The sequence below is a fragment of the Pelodiscus sinensis genome, chromosome 1 (genome assembly GCF_052426305.1).
Source record: "Pelodiscus sinensis isolate ZL-2025 chromosome 1, ASM5242630v1, whole genome shotgun sequence".
NCBI classification, from domain to species: Eukaryota; Metazoa; Chordata; order Testudines; family Trionychidae; genus Pelodiscus; species Pelodiscus sinensis.
In genome coordinates, this window is record NC_143052.1 from 294,643,921 (window position 1) to 294,664,928 (window position 21,008).

General features: G+C 42.6%; 1 protein-coding gene across 6 annotated transcripts in view; it reads left to right on the forward strand.

Moving 5' to 3' along the window:
• The window catches only part of SETDB2 (SET domain bifurcated histone lysine methyltransferase 2), a 35,869-nt gene that overhangs the window by 12,120 nt on the left and 2,741 nt on the right, over nt 1–21,008 (forward strand). For 5 of the 6 annotated variants that reach the window (XM_075919060.2, XM_075919059.2, XM_075919063.2 and 2 more), the window contains 10 exons: nt 4,056–4,121; nt 6,397–6,487; nt 7,956–8,531; nt 9,005–9,124; nt 10,077–10,246; nt 11,356–11,581; nt 14,834–14,930; nt 16,795–16,903; nt 17,887–18,206; nt 20,256–20,344. In XM_075919060.2, the coding sequence (XP_075775175.2) occupies nt 4,056–4,121; nt 6,397–6,487; nt 7,956–8,531; nt 9,005–9,124; nt 10,077–10,246; nt 11,356–11,581; nt 14,834–14,930; nt 16,795–16,903; nt 17,887–18,206; nt 20,256–20,344 (1,864 nt within the window). Of the gene's footprint in view, nt 1–4,055; nt 4,122–6,396; nt 6,488–7,955; nt 8,532–9,004; nt 9,125–10,076; nt 10,247–11,355; nt 11,582–14,833; nt 14,931–16,794; nt 16,904–17,886; nt 18,207–18,569; nt 18,628–20,255; nt 20,345–21,008 lie in introns of all 6 variants that reach the window. The other variant, XR_012900676.2, reaches the window with a different exon arrangement.

The window sequence follows — 21,008 nt, forward strand, 5'->3', positions numbered from 1 at the left end:
ACCAGTTGCCGTCATTAGCCTCACTGACAGCAAACTACAAAAAGAATGGCTATGTCCTCCATTCCTGGGGAATGTTGATAAGGTCTTTAACAGAGACAGAAATTTGTAAACAAATGTGAATTGTGCCACGTCTTCACTACGACTGCATTGCAATTAGGCCATACGACAGTGCAACCCAACCCTAAGGTGATAAGCCAGCGGACATGTGTGGTCAACGTCACAGGAAGGAGTAGCTAAATGACAGGCAACAGGGGAACAAAATCCTCACAAAGTTATGTAGCCCTATACGTATGTACTAATGGTCTCTCAGGTGCTTGTCTAGCAGCTATGTAGGGTTTGAGGATGTGTCGTGAGTCTGCACTTGTAGTTTATGCGAATTTCTCCTCTTTATTTAAGCATACATTTTCCCACACCCAGTCGCCGTCTAGTTCAGAGGCAAAATGCAGGTAGATTGCCCTGGGGCCAGCCAACCGCTCCGGCTGGGTCTTGAGGATCGCCTTTGGATGGCGGAAAGGGGGGCCTGGGCCCAGGCCTACCCCCTCTCCCGGGCCAGGGCCCCAACGCAAGGAGCTAAGCTCCCTACTGTAGCAAACGGGGGTGTTGTCCCTAAACACATTTGCTCACGGGCCCCACAATCCCGCCCTGGGCCACTGCTCAACTCCACCGCCCAGGCTCAGATCGCGGGTGCAGTATGCGCTCACTGCACCCCTGCTCCCGAGTTCCCCTGCACCTGTTCTTCCCCGCACCTCACTTCCTGTGCCTCCATCTCCCTCTTTTCCTGTCCGGGCGTCCTTCTTTTATCTCTGCCTCTGGGCTCGGCGGGTAAAGTCACCCACCTCCCTGGCCTTCCCCCCTCCTCCATTGGCATCTCTGGGCGCCCGACTGACGTCACACGCCCAGAGGGCGTGACGACATCCTCCTGCGCCAGGCCTGTGGCTGCGTGCGGGGCCCGCGTTCCCCGCATGGTCCCTTCCCTGTCCGGTGCCTTCAAGGCTGGCCCTGCCGCTTCCCACATAGCGCAGGTGCCAGCGTCTTCACTCCCCTGGGCTTCCCTCGGCCTGGGGCAGTGGCGGGGTTGCTTCGCCCTGCCACAGGGTGTCCTTTAGAAGAAGTAGATATCATCCTGTGCTTCCCTTTGTGATCCCACCTTTCAGTGCCAGTTCTTCATTTTTCTCTGTGCAAGATGTGTGTGCATATGGCATCCCCTAATTTCCCTTGGCTACTGGAGACCAGGACCGGTGTGCACATGCATAGGATCCACCTACCTGTGCAGAGTTTGTAAACCAGATTTGTCCTATGCCAACTCAGAACGGAAACACTCCTTTTCTCCTTCACAAATGCTGCATAACGCACAGCATGCAATGGTATTAGTCACATTGATATCCAGACGGGTGAATAGTCATGAGATTTGAGTCTACCACACATAGGCCACAATCATCTGCAGCTACTGAGTTTGTAATTGAGTTTTCTTTTTCCAAAGTCACTGATATTGAGATATGGTTTCATGAGCCAAGTTAGGAACAGGTAGGTGGGGTTCCCCAAAATCCCAACTGGTACAGACAGACCATCCAGAGCTATATCAGTTCTGGGGAATAAAATCTCTTCTTCCAGTACAATCTCCTCAGCACTCTGGTGTCATGAACCTTTCCAGTGCTTGTATTCATGAATCTGCCTTTGTGGCCCACCAACCTTTGCAGAATGAGTCAATAGTGACCTTTTTAGTTCACATACTCATCCCTCTTGGTAAGCAAAGTATTGGGATATGGGTGTCAGTGATGGCCTCTACAGAGTTTGGAAACCCCATCCTCTGAAATCCAATTATTCTTTCTGGAACTTTTTTTTATGGTAAACAATGTTACTTGTCTCTCAGACCTGCACAGCCCCAACCCCAACTGTGGATCTTCCAATCCAAGTTAATTTGAAGTGGACCTGGGGCTGGCTGGTGTTACCACTTTCACTGTTGAATAGCCACCGTCTTCTGCACCAAAATGGCTTCCCTGATTAAAGTGTCCTGGCACTGGAAGTTTGGTGCATGCTTTTGATGCGGCTCCATGAAGGTTTGTTTCCTCATTCAGAAGTATCAAAACCACTGCTGGCCATCTCTGTTTTCCAAAATGATGCAACATTTTGGTGGTGGTTCATCACCAGTGGTGACCGTATACTCAAGAGCATACAGTAGTCATATCAGTATTTACCATATTTGTACTATGTGAGCGGAATGATCCCGAGGGTCAGCCATTTTCAACGTTTCAAAGTTCTGCTCAAATTCCATGGAGTATTTTACTGAGACTCTATTCCACTGAATAAATGTTTGTCCCACAAGGAGGGGCAGGTGCAGAATGAGAGCCAGATCACTCCATTTCTCAAAGTCATCGTCTGGTTAGGCTGGAATAACAGTGAGGGGGGTGACATGATCACAAACTGCCATTGGCAAATGTGTGAAGGTGGGGAATGGTATCAACACCACCCAGTAAATTGGTTCCTAGAGTGTTTCCTTGGTCTGTATAGAACCCTGGAACTCCATCCCTGAATTGGTAGTGCAGACAGCTGCAGCGGTGTGGGTGTATACATGGACATTGGAGTTTGTTCATGACCAGCACAGCATAATGTCTATGTTTCAGCACGGTGTGGGGAGTATATATGAACGTGTATACATTACCTAAGTATAAAAACATCTCCATTATGTTGGGAACCCAAGACTAAATTCAGGCTGGAAGGAGTAAATAGAAAGGGAAGCATGATCAGCAAAAATATTCCTTACGGTCTCCAAAGGAGTGCTTAATTTGATTAATACACGTTTTGACAAGCTCCCTTGAAAATCTGCTTTTCTGCCTTTTTTTAATGTAATTTTGCCAATAGCTAATCTTTAGTGTGGCTTTTTAGGTATACAGAGTTGAGATGTTTATGCTTGAGAAATAACTGTGGAGCCTTGTATTTCATTTCTCTTCTTCATGTTTTGCACTAGAAGCTGAACTCTGCAGTTAATTCATTGGGTTCACATTGTAATTATGAACTCCTGAGAATCTCAGTGTTAATTCTGGAGTCTACATTATAACTTTAGATTCAGGAAAAACTTTATAATGGAAGAACTTGTGAGTCCATTACAAGATTGCTTTGATGGCATTAAAAAGGTTAAACTGATTTTGGTGCAAGTCTTCAGAGATTCTTTCGGTCCATTCTACGCACAGTGTTTGTACCAATTTAACCATTTTGATTAGTAGTATTAGTTTTTATACCAGTACAACCCCGGTGTGGATGGCAGTTATACTACTATTATAGCTTAATTCCCCTTCCCATATGAGAATAGCTAAACTAATAAAAAAGCACCTTTATACAGGTGTAACTGTGTTCTGTGCTAGGTGGGCTCTTCTGTTTAAATTATACTAGTATTATTAAAGTGTATAACTTTTGTATATACAAGTCCTCAGTCTTAGTGTTATGATGCAACATTTCTGCTATACAGTGTTGTACAAGTAAACTTAAACCCTGTGCTGATGCAATGAAAATGTCAAATGAAGATTTTTAACTGGCATATTGCCCATTTATAAAGACCCTGCCATTTAACTGCTGTTGTAGCAGTAACATAATAAGTTACTATATTGTGAACTGGAGTTTGAGACACTTTCTCTCTGGCTTCTTTGCATTCTTCTTGTTCTTTAATTAACATTCCAGCTAATTTGAGAATGGCGTTAATTGGTTTTGGCCGAAACAGCATCGAGCCCTTCTCAGCAAAAAGATGGTTAGCTAGGTGAGCAGATGTAAGATATCGAACTATACTAAAATGTATTATGGGGGTGGAGACTTCTGAAATGCCTATTAGAAAAGAAAACCTCCAATAATTCCCCCAAGTCCAGGGAATTCTCAGTTCTGAGTCATAAGTATAAAAGCTAGCTGTAATATTATTGTAACAATCAGGATGTATTGCAGTACTTAGGCTCTAGTGTAGAAGTTACTGTGGGAGACTTATGCTTTGAATTTCCTGTTATTTGTCATTCATTCCTTTTAATTACACGGTGTTATTTAGAAACAATATATCTCTTTTGTTTTCTAAACAGAATGCTTCCAAGCTTTGATGCTGGCCAACAGAGCTGACGTAAGCAATCTCTTAGCATTGAAAAATGGTATGTGTACATCTCAACTCCATTTATTCTGCACTCTCCGGTATTTTATCATGTTGATTTAATCAAATGGAACACAAAGTTAAATAAAATAGGCCTGAAAAACTTGCTACTATTGAATGTAGGCCAACTGTAGCATTAGTCTAATCAGGCCCCTTATTTTGTGTTTTCTTTTATTTGGATTTCACAATTGTAGTATGTAGGTACAGTTCCCTTCAAGAGAAAAACTGACATCTTAAATGAGAATTGTGTTTTCTGGTACAGCAATTAGGGAAGGAAGAAGGGTAGAGATCAAGATGTATTTCCTGGTCAAGCCATAAAACCTGTGTGGATAGATGTGAGGGACTTATTTCTTTCAAAAGTATACAAAGGATTTTGAAAGTGGAGCTGGGAATTCATAATGGAAATGACTAAATGTTTTGTTGTTGGCTTATCGTGTTAGTAATTCCTAAAACAGTGGAAGAGGAAGAGCTTTCTGCATACAGTAACACACTGAAAAGTAACTTATTCATGGCCTGATTCTACCTGCTCGAGTTTCCCACTGATGTTAAGTGAAGGTTGCGGGATCAGTGTGTTAAATCGCAAAAGGCATCAAATCTCACCATGTCTACTGTACAGATCTTACATCAGGGCAGCTGTTCTGTTGCAGCTTCTTCTTTCTAAGGTCTTCTGTGTAGCCACTCTATACCGATGGGAGAGAGCTGGCATGCTTAAACTGGCATGCTTAAACTACCACCAATGAACAGTGGTACCTATGTCACTGGGAGAGCACCTGGTGCCACTCTCCACACCAATGCTTTTGACGGAGAAACTTTTAAGTGGGGTATGAAAAAAACACTCCTCTAATGCGTTTTATTGACAAAAGTTTTAGTGTAGACATCACCTCGATCTTGTATTAGCACCTGAATTAAAAGAATGCAGTTTGCTTGTTTTAGGTCCAAAATGTGAATTCTCTTTATTCTAGGTGGAATATCTCTTGGATTATACATTGTCAATTGTGTTTAAAAACGTGAGCCAGTTACTCTATACCACTGTAGAAGTGATGAAATCCAGCTTTTGTCAAACAGAAATTCTAAACATCAGACTTCTCTCTCCTCCTACCCACTGCCCTATACTTTTCTATTTCTGTAAGGCCTCACAAAAAATGTTGTGATTTGCCTTCAAGGAGGAAGCACTTGTTGACCAGTCCTATTTTCAGTACTGACAATATCAATGTCCCAGCTTGGTAGGTCTTACATTACTGTTTTAATTGAGTGTGATGCAGGTGTATAGGGCTTACAGTTACTGCATATTATTTGTTTTTTCCCTTTAAATGAAACTTTTGTGTAAGATTCCTCTAAATTTGATGTTTTAGTTCATTGTCTTTTTAATCTGTCAGTTAATTCTATTTAAATCATGGTATTGCCTGATATGGTATAGGAACAATTAATAAATCCAGCTTGTGTATGTTAATTAACACTCTGGAGTATTTCAGTAAATTAATAAATAATTTATTGTGATTAGGCAGTCAGTCTCTCAACATAAAAACAGAGCCAAACTATGTGCTGATTTGCACCCTGTAAAACTACACACTACACTGGAATTGCATAATATGCAAGTCAGTTCACAGCGTAGCTCAAACTGTACAAACTCTGGGTTATGTTTATGTCAGCCTTTAGTAAACAAATTTCTGTTGCTATGCATGTACATGTTCTATATATGAATTTCCAGAGCTGCAGTTTGCTCAAACTTAGAAGATTTAGGGCAGATACAATTCAGCATTCTGATCCTTGTTGGGGGGGAGATGAAGATAAGTGGTGGTAGCCCATTCTCTGAACATTTATCAGAGTCCTACAGGTGGCACACCAAAATCTTTTTTACTGGGGATTTTCTCTTTAAGGTTTTTCTAAGTTCTGCATTGTAGTTTGTGTTTATTAAACACTTTCATTAGCACACTATCTCTTTCTTTTGGCTAGAATAATTCACAACAATGAAACAAAATACAGGACTATGTAGCACTTTAAAGACTAACAAGATGGTTTATTAGATGACGAGCTTTCGTGGGTCTGGCCCACGAAAGCTCATCATCTAATAAACCATCTTGTTAGTCTTTAAAGTGCTACATAGTCCTGTATTTTGTTTCAGCTACCCTAGACTAACACGGCTACATTTCTATCACTATCTCACAACAATGAAGCGCCTTTTAACATATTTTGGAATCTGATAATGCGGAAACTTGTAAATGTAATTATAAAAATGTAATGTGGATTGCTGCAGTCTTTGTATTTTAATTTTAAAGTAAATGAGGTGACGACTAAAGATGGGATGCTGAGAAGCAAGCCTAAATTACAGCATTCTATATCGGATGAAAGTACAACAGGTTTTCCTTTGTGAGTATACAGGTTACATTTTATTCCTGTTTACTGTAGCCCATTCTTTTAAATATTCTTTGTCTTGCACAATAGACTTTGGAGCTAACACTATGAAATTAACTATTTAAATGCAATTTTTAATCATAGTTATGGCAAACTCCTGGGATTTTATAACCTCTCCTGTATGTAAGACTTGAATGCTCTCCAAGTTACAAGATAAGGGTGTGTGTTTGCCTATAGCAAGAGACGGGATAGAGGGATTAAATTTTTGCTGTATATGAAGGTGTGAGGTTAAAGCCTTGGATAATGAAGGTGCTGGTCTGGAACTCAAGAAATTTGATTTCAGTCCCAACTCTGACACAGACTGTGCAAGTCCTTGGGCCAGTCATTAAGCTCTGTATGGTGCAGCTGCTGTTCTGGAAAATGGGATTTATAGTTTTTCCTTTGTCTTCGTTATCTATTTAGAGGAGAAGGGGGCAAACTACAGCCCATGGGTTGTATCTGGCCCATCAGATGTTTTAATCTGGCCCTCAAGCATCCACTGGGGATTAGAGTCTGGGGTTTGCCTTGTTTTGCGCAGCTCCCAGAAACAGATGCATGCCCTCCTTCTGACCAGCTCCTACACATAGATACAACTGGGGGCTCTGTGCACTGCCCTTGCCTCAAGCACCATCCTCACAGCTCCCATTGACTGGGAACAATGGCCAATGGGAGCTGTAGACGTGGCACCTGTGGATGGGTGGGAGAGGGGGAGAACAGCTCACAGGGCTACCTGGCTTCCCCTGTGTGTAGGAGCCAGCCAGAAGAGACATGCTGTTGCTTCTAGGAACTATTTAAGGAGGTTAGCACAGCCTGGAGTTTGCACCTCAGCCCCCTGCAGTAGCCCATACCCTTCCCCCCTCTGTTTTCCAGGCCCCTTGGTCCCAGTCGGGAACCTTCTCCTGTACCCCAAATCCTTCGTTCTGAGTTCCACCCCAGAGTCCACATCTCTAGCTGGAGCCCTCAGCTCTCCCCCACACCCATACTCAAACCCACTGCCCCAGCCCAGAACTCCTTCCCACACCCTGAAATCCTCATTTCTGTCCCTAACCCAGAGCTCACACCCCCAAGCTAGAGCCCTCAACTCCTCCAGTACCCTAACCTCAATTTTGTGAGCATTCATGGCCCTCCATACAATGTCTATATCATGATGTGGCCCTTGGGCCAAAAAGTTGCCCACCCCTGAGGTACTGTAAGCTCTTTGTGATAAAAGCAGTGTATCAGGTGCCCAGCTCAAAGAGGCCTCGATTGCCACCAAAGCTTCATGGCACTAGCTTAATACAAATAATGATCCACTGAAACCTTGAACCTCCTGATTGTGACCAAGAGTTATTTTCTCCCCCTCACGAAGAATGTTGAATAATTAAAATATTGAATATTTTATTGGTAACATATGGCACAGTTCATTATTATTATTATTATTATTTTATTTTGTGATTCTTAACAGGAAAATGGAGGTGAAAGAAAAATCACTGTCAGGAAGTGAAACAAGGGAGTTACCATGTAGTGAAACAAGGGAGTTACCATCAAAGCTATGTTACCAGAATCACGACTGTTCTAATATATGTCTTGCCAACAGACCGCTGACCTCATACAAGGGGGAAAACCCTCTTAAAATACCAATCCTGTGTCATTTCCAGAGACGACATGCAAAAGCAGACTCGCTTTCAAAGTCACTTGATGTGAATTATAAGGCGCCTTGTGGGAAGAGTCTGAGAAACTTTCAAGATGTGCAAAATTACTTGTTTGAAACAGAGTGTAACTACTTATTTGTCGATCACTTTTCTTTCAACACATATGTACAGCTGGGCAGAAACACTCTGAACCGAGAAGCACTTGTATTTGATTTTGATATCAGCAATGGAGCTGAGTCTGTGCCCATTTCCTTCTGTAATGAAGTTGACCACACAAGATTACCCTATTTTAAGTACAGGAAGGCCTCATGGCCACGTGGGTACTATCTGAACAACCTTTCCAGCATGTTTCTTGACTCATGCGACTGTACAGATGGCTGCACAGATAGGTAAGTAGAAAAAGTTAACCTTTAACTAAAGACCAGTCATTCAGGTGCCCTGAATAACATAAAAAGAAACTGTTAAACTTACTGTGTCCATCTAGGGATACAATACTTTTGTCTGATAATACACAGGGTAACAAGCCTATGATGGCCCAAATTAAAGCTCTAGCTTTATACAGGGCAGCAGATCTGTTGCATGCTCCACCCATTCCCTTGCAGGCTCTTTTTCTAGAGGAGTTGACTCTCTCTAGTTATGTAGGGAGTGGGGTCAGAGCCAGGCCAGGCATTCACAACAAATCTTTGCGGCTATAATAGTGTAAGATGACAGTCAGTGTTGTCTTCTGTTGCTCCACAAGCTGCATTGTGAATGCTAGTCATTTTCTGGTGGAGGGAGGGAGATGGTGAAGCCATGGTAGGCACAGCTGCCATGGTAGTACAGTTTTGTTCAGATTTAATCATATCCTTATTTGCCCTTCTAGGTCAAAATGTGCATGCCTGCGTCTAACTGCAAAAGGCTGCAGTGAAAATTCTGCCTCACCAAGTAACAGAGCAGCTTATGGTTACAGATATAAACGATTGGATGGACCTGTCCCCAGTGGGTAAGGCACCTAGAATTTACACTGGTATTATAACCACATACAGTTATACCATTCAAGCCTTGCTTAAACAGTTTTTGGTTTGCCAGCATCTTGGTGGGGGGTGGGATTGATTATAGTGGTTGTATTGCATGATCATGGTGAAATGGGAAAAGTCTTCTTGTTACAAAAGCTACAGCATGGTTTTGTATTACAGGAACTTTTTTTATACTTATCATAGCTTGCAAGTCTAGCAAGGTAGATCTCAAAGCACTTTACAAAGGAAATCACTGTCTCCTTACAGACAGAAGAACTAAGGCACAGATGGGTGAAGTGGTTTGTCCAACATCACCAGCAAACTTGTGCCAATGCTAGGAAGAGAGGCTGGGTCTCTTGAGCTCCCGTTCAGTGCAATATCCCTAATGCACTTTGGGTATGTCTCCAACTGCAGTTAAACACCTGTGTGCTGCTTGACTTGGACTAATGGACTTAGGCTCAGAGACTTTTTAATTGTAGTGGTCAGGCTTCATCTGGAGTCTGGGCTCTGGGACCCATCCACCTCATAGGGTCTTAGAACCTGGACTCCAAACCAAGCATGTACACTGGAGTTAGACAGCCTCTTAGTCTGAGTCCCGTGAGCCTGAGTCAGCTGGCATGGGGAAGCTACCTGCAGGCTTTTAACTGCAGTCTAGACATACCCATAGTTCATGGACTGTGGTAACATGGCATTGAATTGGGGAATTGCCAGATCACAGCTGATTCTTGTATGACTCAAGTCATTAAAGCCCTCACTGAAGTTGCTCCAATGTTTTAACAATCATCTGCATCCCAAAATGTCACAAGCTGGGGGTATCTTTTTTCTAAGCAGGTGTCTTGTCTTTTCAGTGAACTGCTCTTTTATTTGCTTTTGCCAGATATGAACAAGTCATATTTTTATTTCATTTTAATTTAATTTAATTTCTTTTTTTTCTGGCAGAATTTATGAATGCAACTTATCATGCAAGTGTGACAGAATAAAGTGTCAGAATAGAGTAGCACAGCATGGCGTCCAGGTGCGGTTGCAGGTGTTCAATACAGAACGGAAGGGCTGGGGTGTCCGCTGCCTAGACGATATTGACAAAGGAACATTTGTTTGCACTTATTCAGGTAACATAAAACAGTATCTGAAAGATTCTAGCACTGTCGTTCTCAAACTGTTCTTTTTGCAGCTCTTCCTACATGTCTGGAAACTGCAGCATTTTCCGGACCAAGCAGTAAACGAGATGTGCTAGGGTTGGGATGGTAGATATATCTATAACAGATATGTTAAAATATGTTTGTTTAAGTAAACAGATAACCACTGAAAATTCAGCTGGTGCACGCGAGGAGACAGCTTTCATGCTGGCTCCCGGTGTGTGCCAGCTCCCACCTGCCCCTACGTGCTGCTGCCTCTCATAGAGAGGCAGCAGTGTAAGGAGGCAGGTGGCTCCCCGGGCCCAGGTGCATGTGAAAAGCCAACTTTTAAGCGGCTCCCTCCATGTACTGGGAGCCTGCGTGTAAATGTGAAGGTTGACTGACTGATGAGCTTAGGCTCATCAGTTAACTGCATACATGGTTAAACTTTCACCTCTCTGATCCATAACATCTGCTTTTCAGTGTGCACCAAAGAATAGAAAAAGCACTAAGGCCACGTCTACACTGCCCTCTCTTGCACAAGAAAATATCCAAATGAGGCAAAGCAGTGAATATCGCCGTGCCTCATTTGCATACTTAATTCACCGCTTTACCTCATTTGCATATTTTCTTGCACAACAGCAAGCAGTGTAGACGTAGCCTACGAGTGTTCCCTTTAAGCCAAGCACTAAAAGTGTTCCCTTTAAGCTGAGTGCTTGGGCAGCTACCCAAGAGAGATTCAAATGCAGCCCAGCTGATTAGCAAAGCATCCATAGCTGGAGCATGTCTTCCTAGTCGTGGTGCACTTCTGCACCTGCTTTAGTGCACATAAAAATTTATCCTACACATGAATGGAAAACATTAGAGGGGACACTGACTAAGACCATTCCAAGGCTAGATTTCTATGACTACTGTCTCAGAGGTACTATCCCGTACATCACAGGTTTGTCTGCTCTGTGCTAGATTCCAAGGCCCTCGCTCTTATGAAAGGAATGGTGTTTGCATTTCACACGCACAAATAATGTCTTGCCCCTGTTAAAAATGTAACTGCAAGGTTGATCAGAGTGAACATGAACTAAACTAGAAACCTGCTTTTCTGATAGGAAGGTTAATGAGCAGAGCTGATCCTCAGGAAATGAGAAATGTCGATCGTGAGGATGAAAAGGATACTGTAAATAACAAAAGTCCCAGCTCACTTTCAATAAAGAGAAAACTGGATGCTGCTTGTTCAGATTCTGAGATCGAACTTATTCAAACGGGTAAAGACAACATTAACCGGAAATGCGAATCCTTGTCCCAGCCTGTGGATGATGAATATAAACCAGTTGTGTAAGTTGTAGTAGCAGATTTAAGGTAAAGATAGACTGTATGCTACTATTATCAACTATACAAAAAAGAACTAGATATATTCATGGAGGATAAGTCCATCAATCGCTATTAGTCAGGATGGCCAGGGATGGCGTTCTTAACCTTTGTTTGCCAGAAACTGGGAGTGGAGGTGAGAGGATAGATAACTTGCTGATCACTTGTTCTGTTCATTCCCTCTGAAGCACATAGCATTGGCCACTGTCAGAAGACACGATACTAAGCTAGATGAAAAATTGGTCTGAGTCAATATGGCCGTTCTTATCCCATAGCAATACCCACAGTGAAGCTTGAGTTTGTTCAACCAAGCACCCTTTCTCAAGCTGTCTACACTGGGAAGTTTTGGTGACAAAAGTGCTGTTGACATGCAAAAGTCAGCAGAAGTGAAAACTGGTCAAACTGATTTTTCTGCCTCCCATTGTTGATTTTTCATGGCCACATTACTAGCTCCCCTGCATTATAAGTCAGCTTATATCGACCTAACCATCAAAGTGTCTGTGCTTAAATTTCACTCCCACCAATGTAGTAACTCCATGATGTACAGAAAAACGCCAAAAGTCAGATCTGAATTCTGTTTCCTGCCTGCAGTGCAGCCCTTGAAAATCTTTCTCCCCCTGATTACCTCTCCATAAAGTGGTACAAATCTGTATTTACCTCATGAGAGGTTTATTGTGAGGCTTCATAAAGCACTTTGAGATTCTCAGATAGTCAGCTCTTTAAAGTATTTTGAATGGAATCTCTCCTACATACTGTTTCTCAAAACACTGGGGTCAGACAGTAAATCAGGAGCTGTGGGCTAGGCAGTGACTGCATGTGTACGTTTTCAGTCAGGAAATGAAAGGTGGTGGAAACCTACAGGAAGGAGGATGGCTGTCCCAAACTGCAGAAGCTGTAGGAGAGGAGGCTTTTGCAGCAACATGGTCGAAACTGTGTGGAGGGTCAGAGAAGGGAGTAGAGAGAGAAAGTCTTTGAGGTAGGCTGGAGCAAATCATGAGTGGTGAAACCTACTCCTATTTGTAACTAATCATGGCTTAATCACTGTCAACTATAATTTATGCCAATTTTTTTCTAATATTATACATAATATAAGGTACAGGAAACACCATTTTAAGCTACATTTACTGCACCACTATGTTCAGTTTTTTGGTGACAAAAGTGCTGTGGACATGCAAAAATCAGCAGAAGTGAAAACTGGTCAAACTGATTTTTCTGCCTCCCATTGTTGATTTTTCATGGCCACATTGCTAGCCTATAAAAAATAAGCCATCAGACTAAGGATCATGAGAGAATGTTATTGTGATTGGCACAGGAGTCATGACTGCAGGTTGTTTTGTAAAAGACAACTAGATTGTAATCCACGTATAGTTTGGATCTCTCTGGTTGGGCACCCTCGGAACCTGAATGGTCCTGAATGAGGACATTTGCCGGATCAGAGTTGGCCCTCTGCCACTGGCCCTTTAGCCCACCATCCCTCCCCACTGCTGGCCCCAGCCCCACTGCCAGGGGATTGCATTGTCCCGGGCCCCACTGCTGGGGGCTGCCTCAACCGCAGCCCTGGCCCCACTGTGGTCAGCCCCGCTGAGCTCCCAACCTAACAGGGCTCCCAGCTTCCAGACCTCCTGCCACTTGGCTCCCAAGACGGGGGCTTTCTGGTCCACGAACATCCGTGGTCCTGCCAGACCATAGATATTGATGGACTAGAATGTCCCAGTTTAGGGAGGTGCAACCTGTACTAATGTTACTGCATAAGTTATATCATGTCAGCTTCTGAACTTAATGTACCTTTTTCATTCTTAAAGAAATCTAATAGGATAATATTTGTTTGCCTCTGTCTGTAAAACAGGAAAAATCATGACCTCTGTATGAGGAGTAGGGTTATATTTTTTAGATAGTAAGATTTCTGGAGCAGGGGCTGTCATTTATACTATGATCCTAGAGGTGACTAGCACTAGATGGCTTAATTCTGGCTGATGCCTGCAGATGGTACTGCAACACGAATGGCTTATAATATTAAACCAAAGATGACTGAATAAAAAGTTTAATTTCTAAGTGTGATTGCCTTTCTTCCTACCTTTCCATGCTGCTAAGGGAGTGTGCAAGGATGCTGCACTCGCTGTTAGATTGGTGCCATCTCCTGGTCACTCTGGGGAATAGCGCATGAGGTTAGCACCCCTTTCTGCAATTGCTAGCCATCCCTCTATCTTTCTGCCAGCCTGTGGCCCTTCTCTTGCTCCACTACCTGCTGTTGCCTCTTTGTGACTTCACACTATGGCACGGTCACCAATTGATTCCCCTTCTAGGGTTGGAAAATCTTTCTTTGCCAGCAGTCCTTGGTAATCTTCCTATTTACTGCCTCATAGTGTTTCTCCCTCGGTAGCTGACAGGGGATCCAGGCACACCTCCTACTCCAGGTTCCAGTTCAGGGACCCTCTAATCAGCAGCCAGAGTCTGTTCCCTTCTATACCTTTCTGCCTTGCCCTGAGCCCTGTTCTACCTTCCTGGCCTTCCCCCTTCTCTGGTTTTGCCATCTTAAATACACCTCCCCTTCTGTCAGGGAGTGACTGCAAACTTTCTCACCGTCCCCCTTATATTGCCAGTTCCCAGCCTTTATAGCCCCAGCCCAGCTCTTTCATCCTCAACTGGACTCCCTCAGGGGATTACTTGGGCCACCTTATTCCTCTCAGCCATGACCTGTATGGTAATTAGCTCTTTTCTGGACAAGCGTGGGGTGAACGCCCTTATGCTTTGCAGGATTTTGATTGTATTAGTGGTGTGTTTACAGTCTCTTTCCAGGCAAATTGTGCCTTCCAATTTGAGGTATTAACAGATGTAGCAGATGCTCTTAGTTCAGTGATGAACATAGTGCAAAAACCTGGATGGATTAATAGAATTGTAGCTCTTGGTAGGAATATTAAGGAAGAACTGATTCAGGGTTGGTTTTTTTTAATGTTTGGGGAATATACAAGCAACTCTCAGTCTCCTTTAGCAATAAAGAATGAGCAGCATCTGATAGATCAACTTCTAAGAATATCAGTGAAGACAAATCCTGCGATCTCTCCTAGGGCAAAACCGCCACAAGATTTTTACTGAGTATTGTATTGACTGCAGGCTTTGGCTGTTCTTTATAAACTGGAAAATATTAGCGAAATAGGTGTTGCAAGAGTTCTTTTATCAGTCTCTAGTGTTGTATAAAATCCTTTTGCCATCTCTGTGCAGGGTTCAGAACTATGGCTATAATCCAAGGAATCTGAGAAGCCCAGCCATTAGGCCTAAAACCAGAACAACTATTCTTCAGACTCGTCGTATAAAACTGGTAAAAATACAAAATCACAGATTGTATTCAGAATTGTACATATTCAGTGAAGTGGGAAGGCAGTTATTTATAGCCTTATATCAGTATTCATGGCAAGATTTTCTAAACAGCCTTTCTTAATTACATCTGTCATGGGACTTCTGTGATACAGCCTTGCCTACTGCTGGCGCTGGCCCTGTTCCCCATCTCCCCACGAGCATGTGCACAGTATGTGCTCCTCGAGCTGTCTCTGAGACTAGCACTATGTACTCCCATAGCCTCCTCACTTCCCTTCCCTGGACATGCATGCAGCCTCCAGGACTGTCTCCAGAAAACGACCATCCCTGGAATTGTAAGCAACTATCTCTTCACCCTGCACCTGCAACCTCTTCTATGACCCTCATAACTAATGAAATAGGAGATGAAAAGATAAACACTGTTGAGAGCCAAACTCAAAAGTTGCAACATCTTTTGCTGCACTAGTGGTCAGAATCTTATGGTTTTTTGTTACTGCACAGACTGGAAAATTTGATCTGCCACATGATCTAGTATGGAGAGGCAGGAAGTACCTGCAAAGGATATGTGCACAAGTGCTAATCGCATTTGAGTTGGCCATGCTAGGATCAGTAGATGATAGCTTCACAACTGATTCAGGCAACAAGGATGAGCTTCATACCAGGAACAGACAGTACTGGATATCCCCTGATTAGTCACTGGTTTGTAGTGAAAGTGGGGGGAGGGGAATCTTGCTGACCCAGTCCATTTCAGTTAGCTCCACATATAGAGCTAGCTTAGGCCCTGATTCAGCAAAACACTTAGGGCACATCTAGACTACATTCTTCTTTCGAAAGAGGAATGTAAATTAGGCAAATCGAAAGTGCAGATGAAGGATGGAGTTAAATATTCTGCGCTTCATGTGCATATTCGTGTCTGAGTCCTTTTTTGAAAAAGGGTTTTTTGAAAGTGAAAGCGCAGTCTAGACGGGGTTCTTTTGGGGGAAAAAACCCTTTTTCAAAAGAACTCCTGAAAAAATGAGTATGGGTTCTTTCGAAAAAGGGTTGGTTTTTTTTTTTTCAAAAGAACCCCGTCTAGACTGCGCTTTCACTTTCGAAAAACCCATTTTTGAAAAAGCACTCGAAGATGAATATGCAAATGAAGCACAGGATATTTAAATCCGTGCTTCATTTGCACTTTCTATTTGCCTAATTTACATTCCTCTTTCGAAAGAGGAATGTAGTCTAGACATAGCCAAAGGCTATGTCTAGACTACAGGGTTTTTTTTTTTTTTTTTTTTTTTTAAAGTGGCCTTTTTTCGAAAAAACTTCACCTGCATCTAGACTGCCACCACGTTCTTTCGAAATTAAATTGAAAGAATGCCACGGTTTTTTGACAGCAGTAAAGCTCATTTTACAAGGAAGAACGCCTTTTTTCAAAAGAGCTCTTTCAAAAAGTGTTCTTGACCGCAAACAGGGCTTTTTCAGAAGAGAGCATCCAGATTGCTTAGGTGCTCTCTGTCAAAAAAGCAGATCGCTTTTTTGAAAAAGTTGTGGCTGTCTAGACGATCTCTTTCAAAAGAAGCTTTTTTGAAAGAGACTTATAGTCTTGACATACCCTTAGACATGTATTTACGCATGTGTTTAAACCCTATTGAAATCAGTGGAAGTTAAAGTGAAACCATGCTTAAGTGTTTTGCTGAATTGGGGCCTAAGTTCTTGGAGGCTTCTCTGGATAATTCTGAATTATGATGTCTAAACTTGGAATTTGGCCTTTTGAAACTCAGTCAAACAACATAGTATAGTATATTTGAAACTTAAAGCCAGTTGTCTTTGGCTCTTGGTGCAGAGTTATATAAAACATAGCGCCTCACAACCTTATTTCTTTTAAGGGAGTTGCTACACTGGTGCAGGATGCCAGCTCGGATGAAGATAATAGTTCTCAGTCCCAGCAGTCAACCAAAATGAAACTAACAACTGGAACCAAAAAAGGAAAGGAAAGTAGGTTTGCGGAGCTATAAATGTGACACTGGTTAGCACACTTGTGCCCAGTCAGGTGATACGACTGCACTGTAGGAAATGATCTTAGAATGTGTGCAAATTTGTTCAAATACCATCTCTTTGATTACAGTGGCATTATGCATATAACACTTAGTATGCCCTACCAAAGCCTTAGCAGCACTCAGATTGTTACTTATTATACCATAAATGTGGATAGTACTTAAGGACTAAGAATTTCAAGAGAAATACAAGTTCCCTGCTCTAAGTAGCCTACAGAATAATGGCCTGATCCTGTAAGATCTGAGCACTCCTGAAAAGGTGGTAAGCACCTTGTACTTTTGCTGTCTTCAGTGGAATTTTGTGGGGCAAGGGGCAGAATTGGACTATTTATTAGGCACGACACAACAATGGTTAGCAATAAACAGAGGGGTATGGAGATGTGGGAGAAAGAAGGGCACAACTAGAAAAGATCCTGAGAAACATTTGCTGTTGAATACGCATCTTGTTAACACCGTATTAAAATTTGGAATGCTGTGCTGAATGCAGGTGGGCAATAAAATACCAGCTGGAAGAAATGAGTTCTGAGAGAGGATTTGAAAAAGCGGTGTGGGGAGGAGAAACTGGACCATGCAGAGGGCTTAAAGGACTGTTCTGTAGGCACTGAGAGGGGGAGCGTAGGCACTTTTGGGAAATGACTGGGGAAGCAAAAAATTGAGCTGAATTTATCAATGCAAAGCATTAGTAGGGCTTTAAGGAATCCATAGAAGTGAGGTATGGAGAGGGGTAGAGCTGTGCTACTCATCTAAAAGTGACAAGAAATCATTTGAGACCCATACAAACCAGAGGAAATAAGTTCAGGAGTGGATGGGTATTTAGAGTTAAGTAAGCCAAACACATTTAAGTTTGCAGTGTTGCCTTTAGTATCATTGCTGAGTCATTTCAAATAACTTATTCTTTTAATCTCTTGAAATTTCTTTTGACAGAATCCAACCCGGAGCAAAAGCTAGGAGAACCAGAGGAGGCCATGCAGACTGAGCCAATGATCACAGATAATGCAGAAGCTAAAGAAAAAAGACCATCTCCACAAGATGCTAGGTGTGGTAAATCAGCACATGCTACAAAACCGTCCATAAGCCTACCACAAAGAGATATCTTCAAAGAGGAAAAAATTAGGAGGACCAAAGAAGATTCTATTTGTAATATGGAGACAGAAGGTGATGACACACAGATGAAGAATTCTAAGGAAGAAAATATTTTTTTATTGGATGCCACAAAAGAAGGAAATGTGGGCCGATTTCTTAATGTAAGTAAAAATGGTAAATGTGTGCTATTCGATCACTTCATTTTTTTTTTAAATTGCTTATTTACTCAAACAGAAGGTATTAATGAGTTTTGCAAAATTCTCTCCTCAAGTTGAGTAGTCTTTGTTTTTATTTTCGGACAGGAAATCAAATAGATGATTGGGGTTCTCTATTTCTTTGCTGAATAGAATTGCCACTGGGTGCTATGCTGGATCAGGGTGTGTGGGCTGGCGGCTTGATGAAATTCCAGATCTCCTTTCAGCCCCCTCTGTTTTCCAAATCCATTTTAAATTGTGGTGTGTGTCAATACAGGGGTATTTTACATAACACACTGAAATTTCCAACCTTACTCCTGATCTATACAGATGGGGAGACTGTCTACTACAGATTCCTTCGCAGGTTTCACACTCAACCTAGCACATGGTAAGAGGGGACTCTGGCTGTTCTAGGCAATGATGTATAGTTAACCACATTGTCCAGGCATACCCAATAAATCTGCTAATTGGTTTAATAATTTTTAAAATGCTCCCAGTGATAAGAGTACTAGAAGTTCTCTTCTGCACAGGCATAGCACTTGCTTTGTTTTCCCGATGAGCATTAGTAGGTATGTCAAGCTGAAATCCGCAAAAACATTGAAATGATGCTCCTTAATATAGAACAGGGAGAATGATAACCTTTCTATCCATGTGCACACACACATGTGTGTCTGTACATGTGCTTAACTTGTCTTGGCAGAATTTGAACTTTTTTTTGTAATTTTGATATGAATTACTATTTAAGCGGTTTTTTTTTTTCATTTTAACTATTTTAATTTCCAGTTATGAGAAATTAAGGGGAGGTTGGGGTTAATGCAGCACAGATAGCAGGACTGCAGCGGCTTCCTGAGTAACTGAAGGCTCTGAGGCACCTAGGCACAAGGTATGGGAGAAGACTGTAGTCCTGGGCTTGGCCGAGCTCCGAGGGCTATGAGGAGTAGGATGAGATCACCACCACCACCACTACTGAGTGGCTCCTGGCCAGGAACAGCCCCTGTACTTCAGGCCAGCAAGTGAATGGAACCATGACAGCAAAGCTGCAGAGGTCTCCCTGCACAGTTTCAGGGCCATTGAGACCTGATATTTGTAAGTGCAAGCTGCAGTCCTGTTGGGGCAGAACAAAATCCCCAGGCCACCCCAATACTGAATGGTTCTTGCAGGATGATGACCCTGTACTCCAGGCCATGACAATAGAGCTGCAGAGGGCTCCCTGCATGGCCATCAATGACACTGGATCCCTGCAGGCACAGATCATGGGAGAGGCTGCCATTGACAAATGTTTTTTCAGTCCATTTATTTGTTAGGTGAAATCAATATTTAGTAGTACCTACCTATGTAAATCGAATCCTGCCAACCCTATATAACTGTAAGCACCTGTCACCTCCACATGGCAGTTTTCAAATGAAAGCCAGCTCCCCACGCATATCAACTCCCACCTGCCCCCCTCGCCCTCTGCATTGCTGCCTCTGTATCAGAAGCAGCAGTGCAGGAGACGCGGGTAGGCAGGTGAATCTGGTGCTCATGGGAAGCTGCCTTTTAAGACATCTCCTTGCGGGCACTGGCTCCCACACCTCCACCCCCCCACTTGCTGTCTCTGATACAGAGGCAGTGGGAGGGGGAATGCTTGTAGTTGACAAGATTAACCAATAAGCCCAGGCTATTGGTTAATCGTGTAATTGTCTACAGGTTGACGGTGATGATTTCTGTTCGTGTGTCAAGTGGAGAGAGAAATCTCACCATAAATGATTGAAGTGCAGATTGACCAAAGAACTTGATTTTTCAGGACCAAATTGTTATTTTAGAAGTGCTGGAGATAATCCTTCCCTCGCAGTGACCTAATTATAACAAAAATTGATGCATGCTAAATATGGATGGTGAAAGAGTGGCAGGAGGAATATATTTTCTCTTTTATTAAGCATGTTACAAATGTTTTTTTGGGGGGAACGCGTATAAATATTCTACAGCCAGAGACTGATCATTCCTTCTGATTAATTTTAAATCAATTTTGTTTCACAGCATAGCTGCTGTCCAAATCTCTTTGTACAGAGTGTCTTTGTAGAGACACACAACAGAAATTTTCCTTGGGTGGCGTTCTTCACAAACAGGTTGGAACTATCTTTTTCTAATGTTCATTCAAAACAAAAACTGTTAGAAAAAAATCACATTATTTTCCAATAGACGAAGTGTCCCGATGAGGGAAAAAAACACATTCTTATTGGTGATCTCATCAGAGATGAAGGTCTGAGTGGGTAAGGGAACTAAAATCACATTCTTACCACAAGAGAGCTTTTCTGCAGAGCTTTTCCTGGGGAATGCTTGTCCTACGGCTTCCAGTGCTATATCTTTTCTGTGGAAATATGGGACTTATTTTCAGAAGTGTCAGTGGCAACCATTCATGAGAATTCTATTCACCACACAAAAATAATTGTTCTTTTTAATATGTTCTGCTAGGGTTGGCTCAGAGAGACAGCATGAGGAGCTTGTTGCTACCCTATGTCTTGCAACCCTTAAAATCAGTCCAAAGAGTTAATATGGTTTCATTAAAATCTATCCTCCAAGAGTTCTTGCAGGTCATAAATGCTATGTCTACACAGCAAAGACAAATACAGAACAGGCCTGTGCCAGTTGATTCAGACTTGCAGGGCTCAGGCCGTGAAGCTGTTTGATAGAATCACAGAATCAGAATACTTGAACTGGAAGGGTCCTTGAGAGGTCATACAGTCGAGTCCCCTGCCCTCATGGCAGGACCAAGTACCATCTAGATCACCC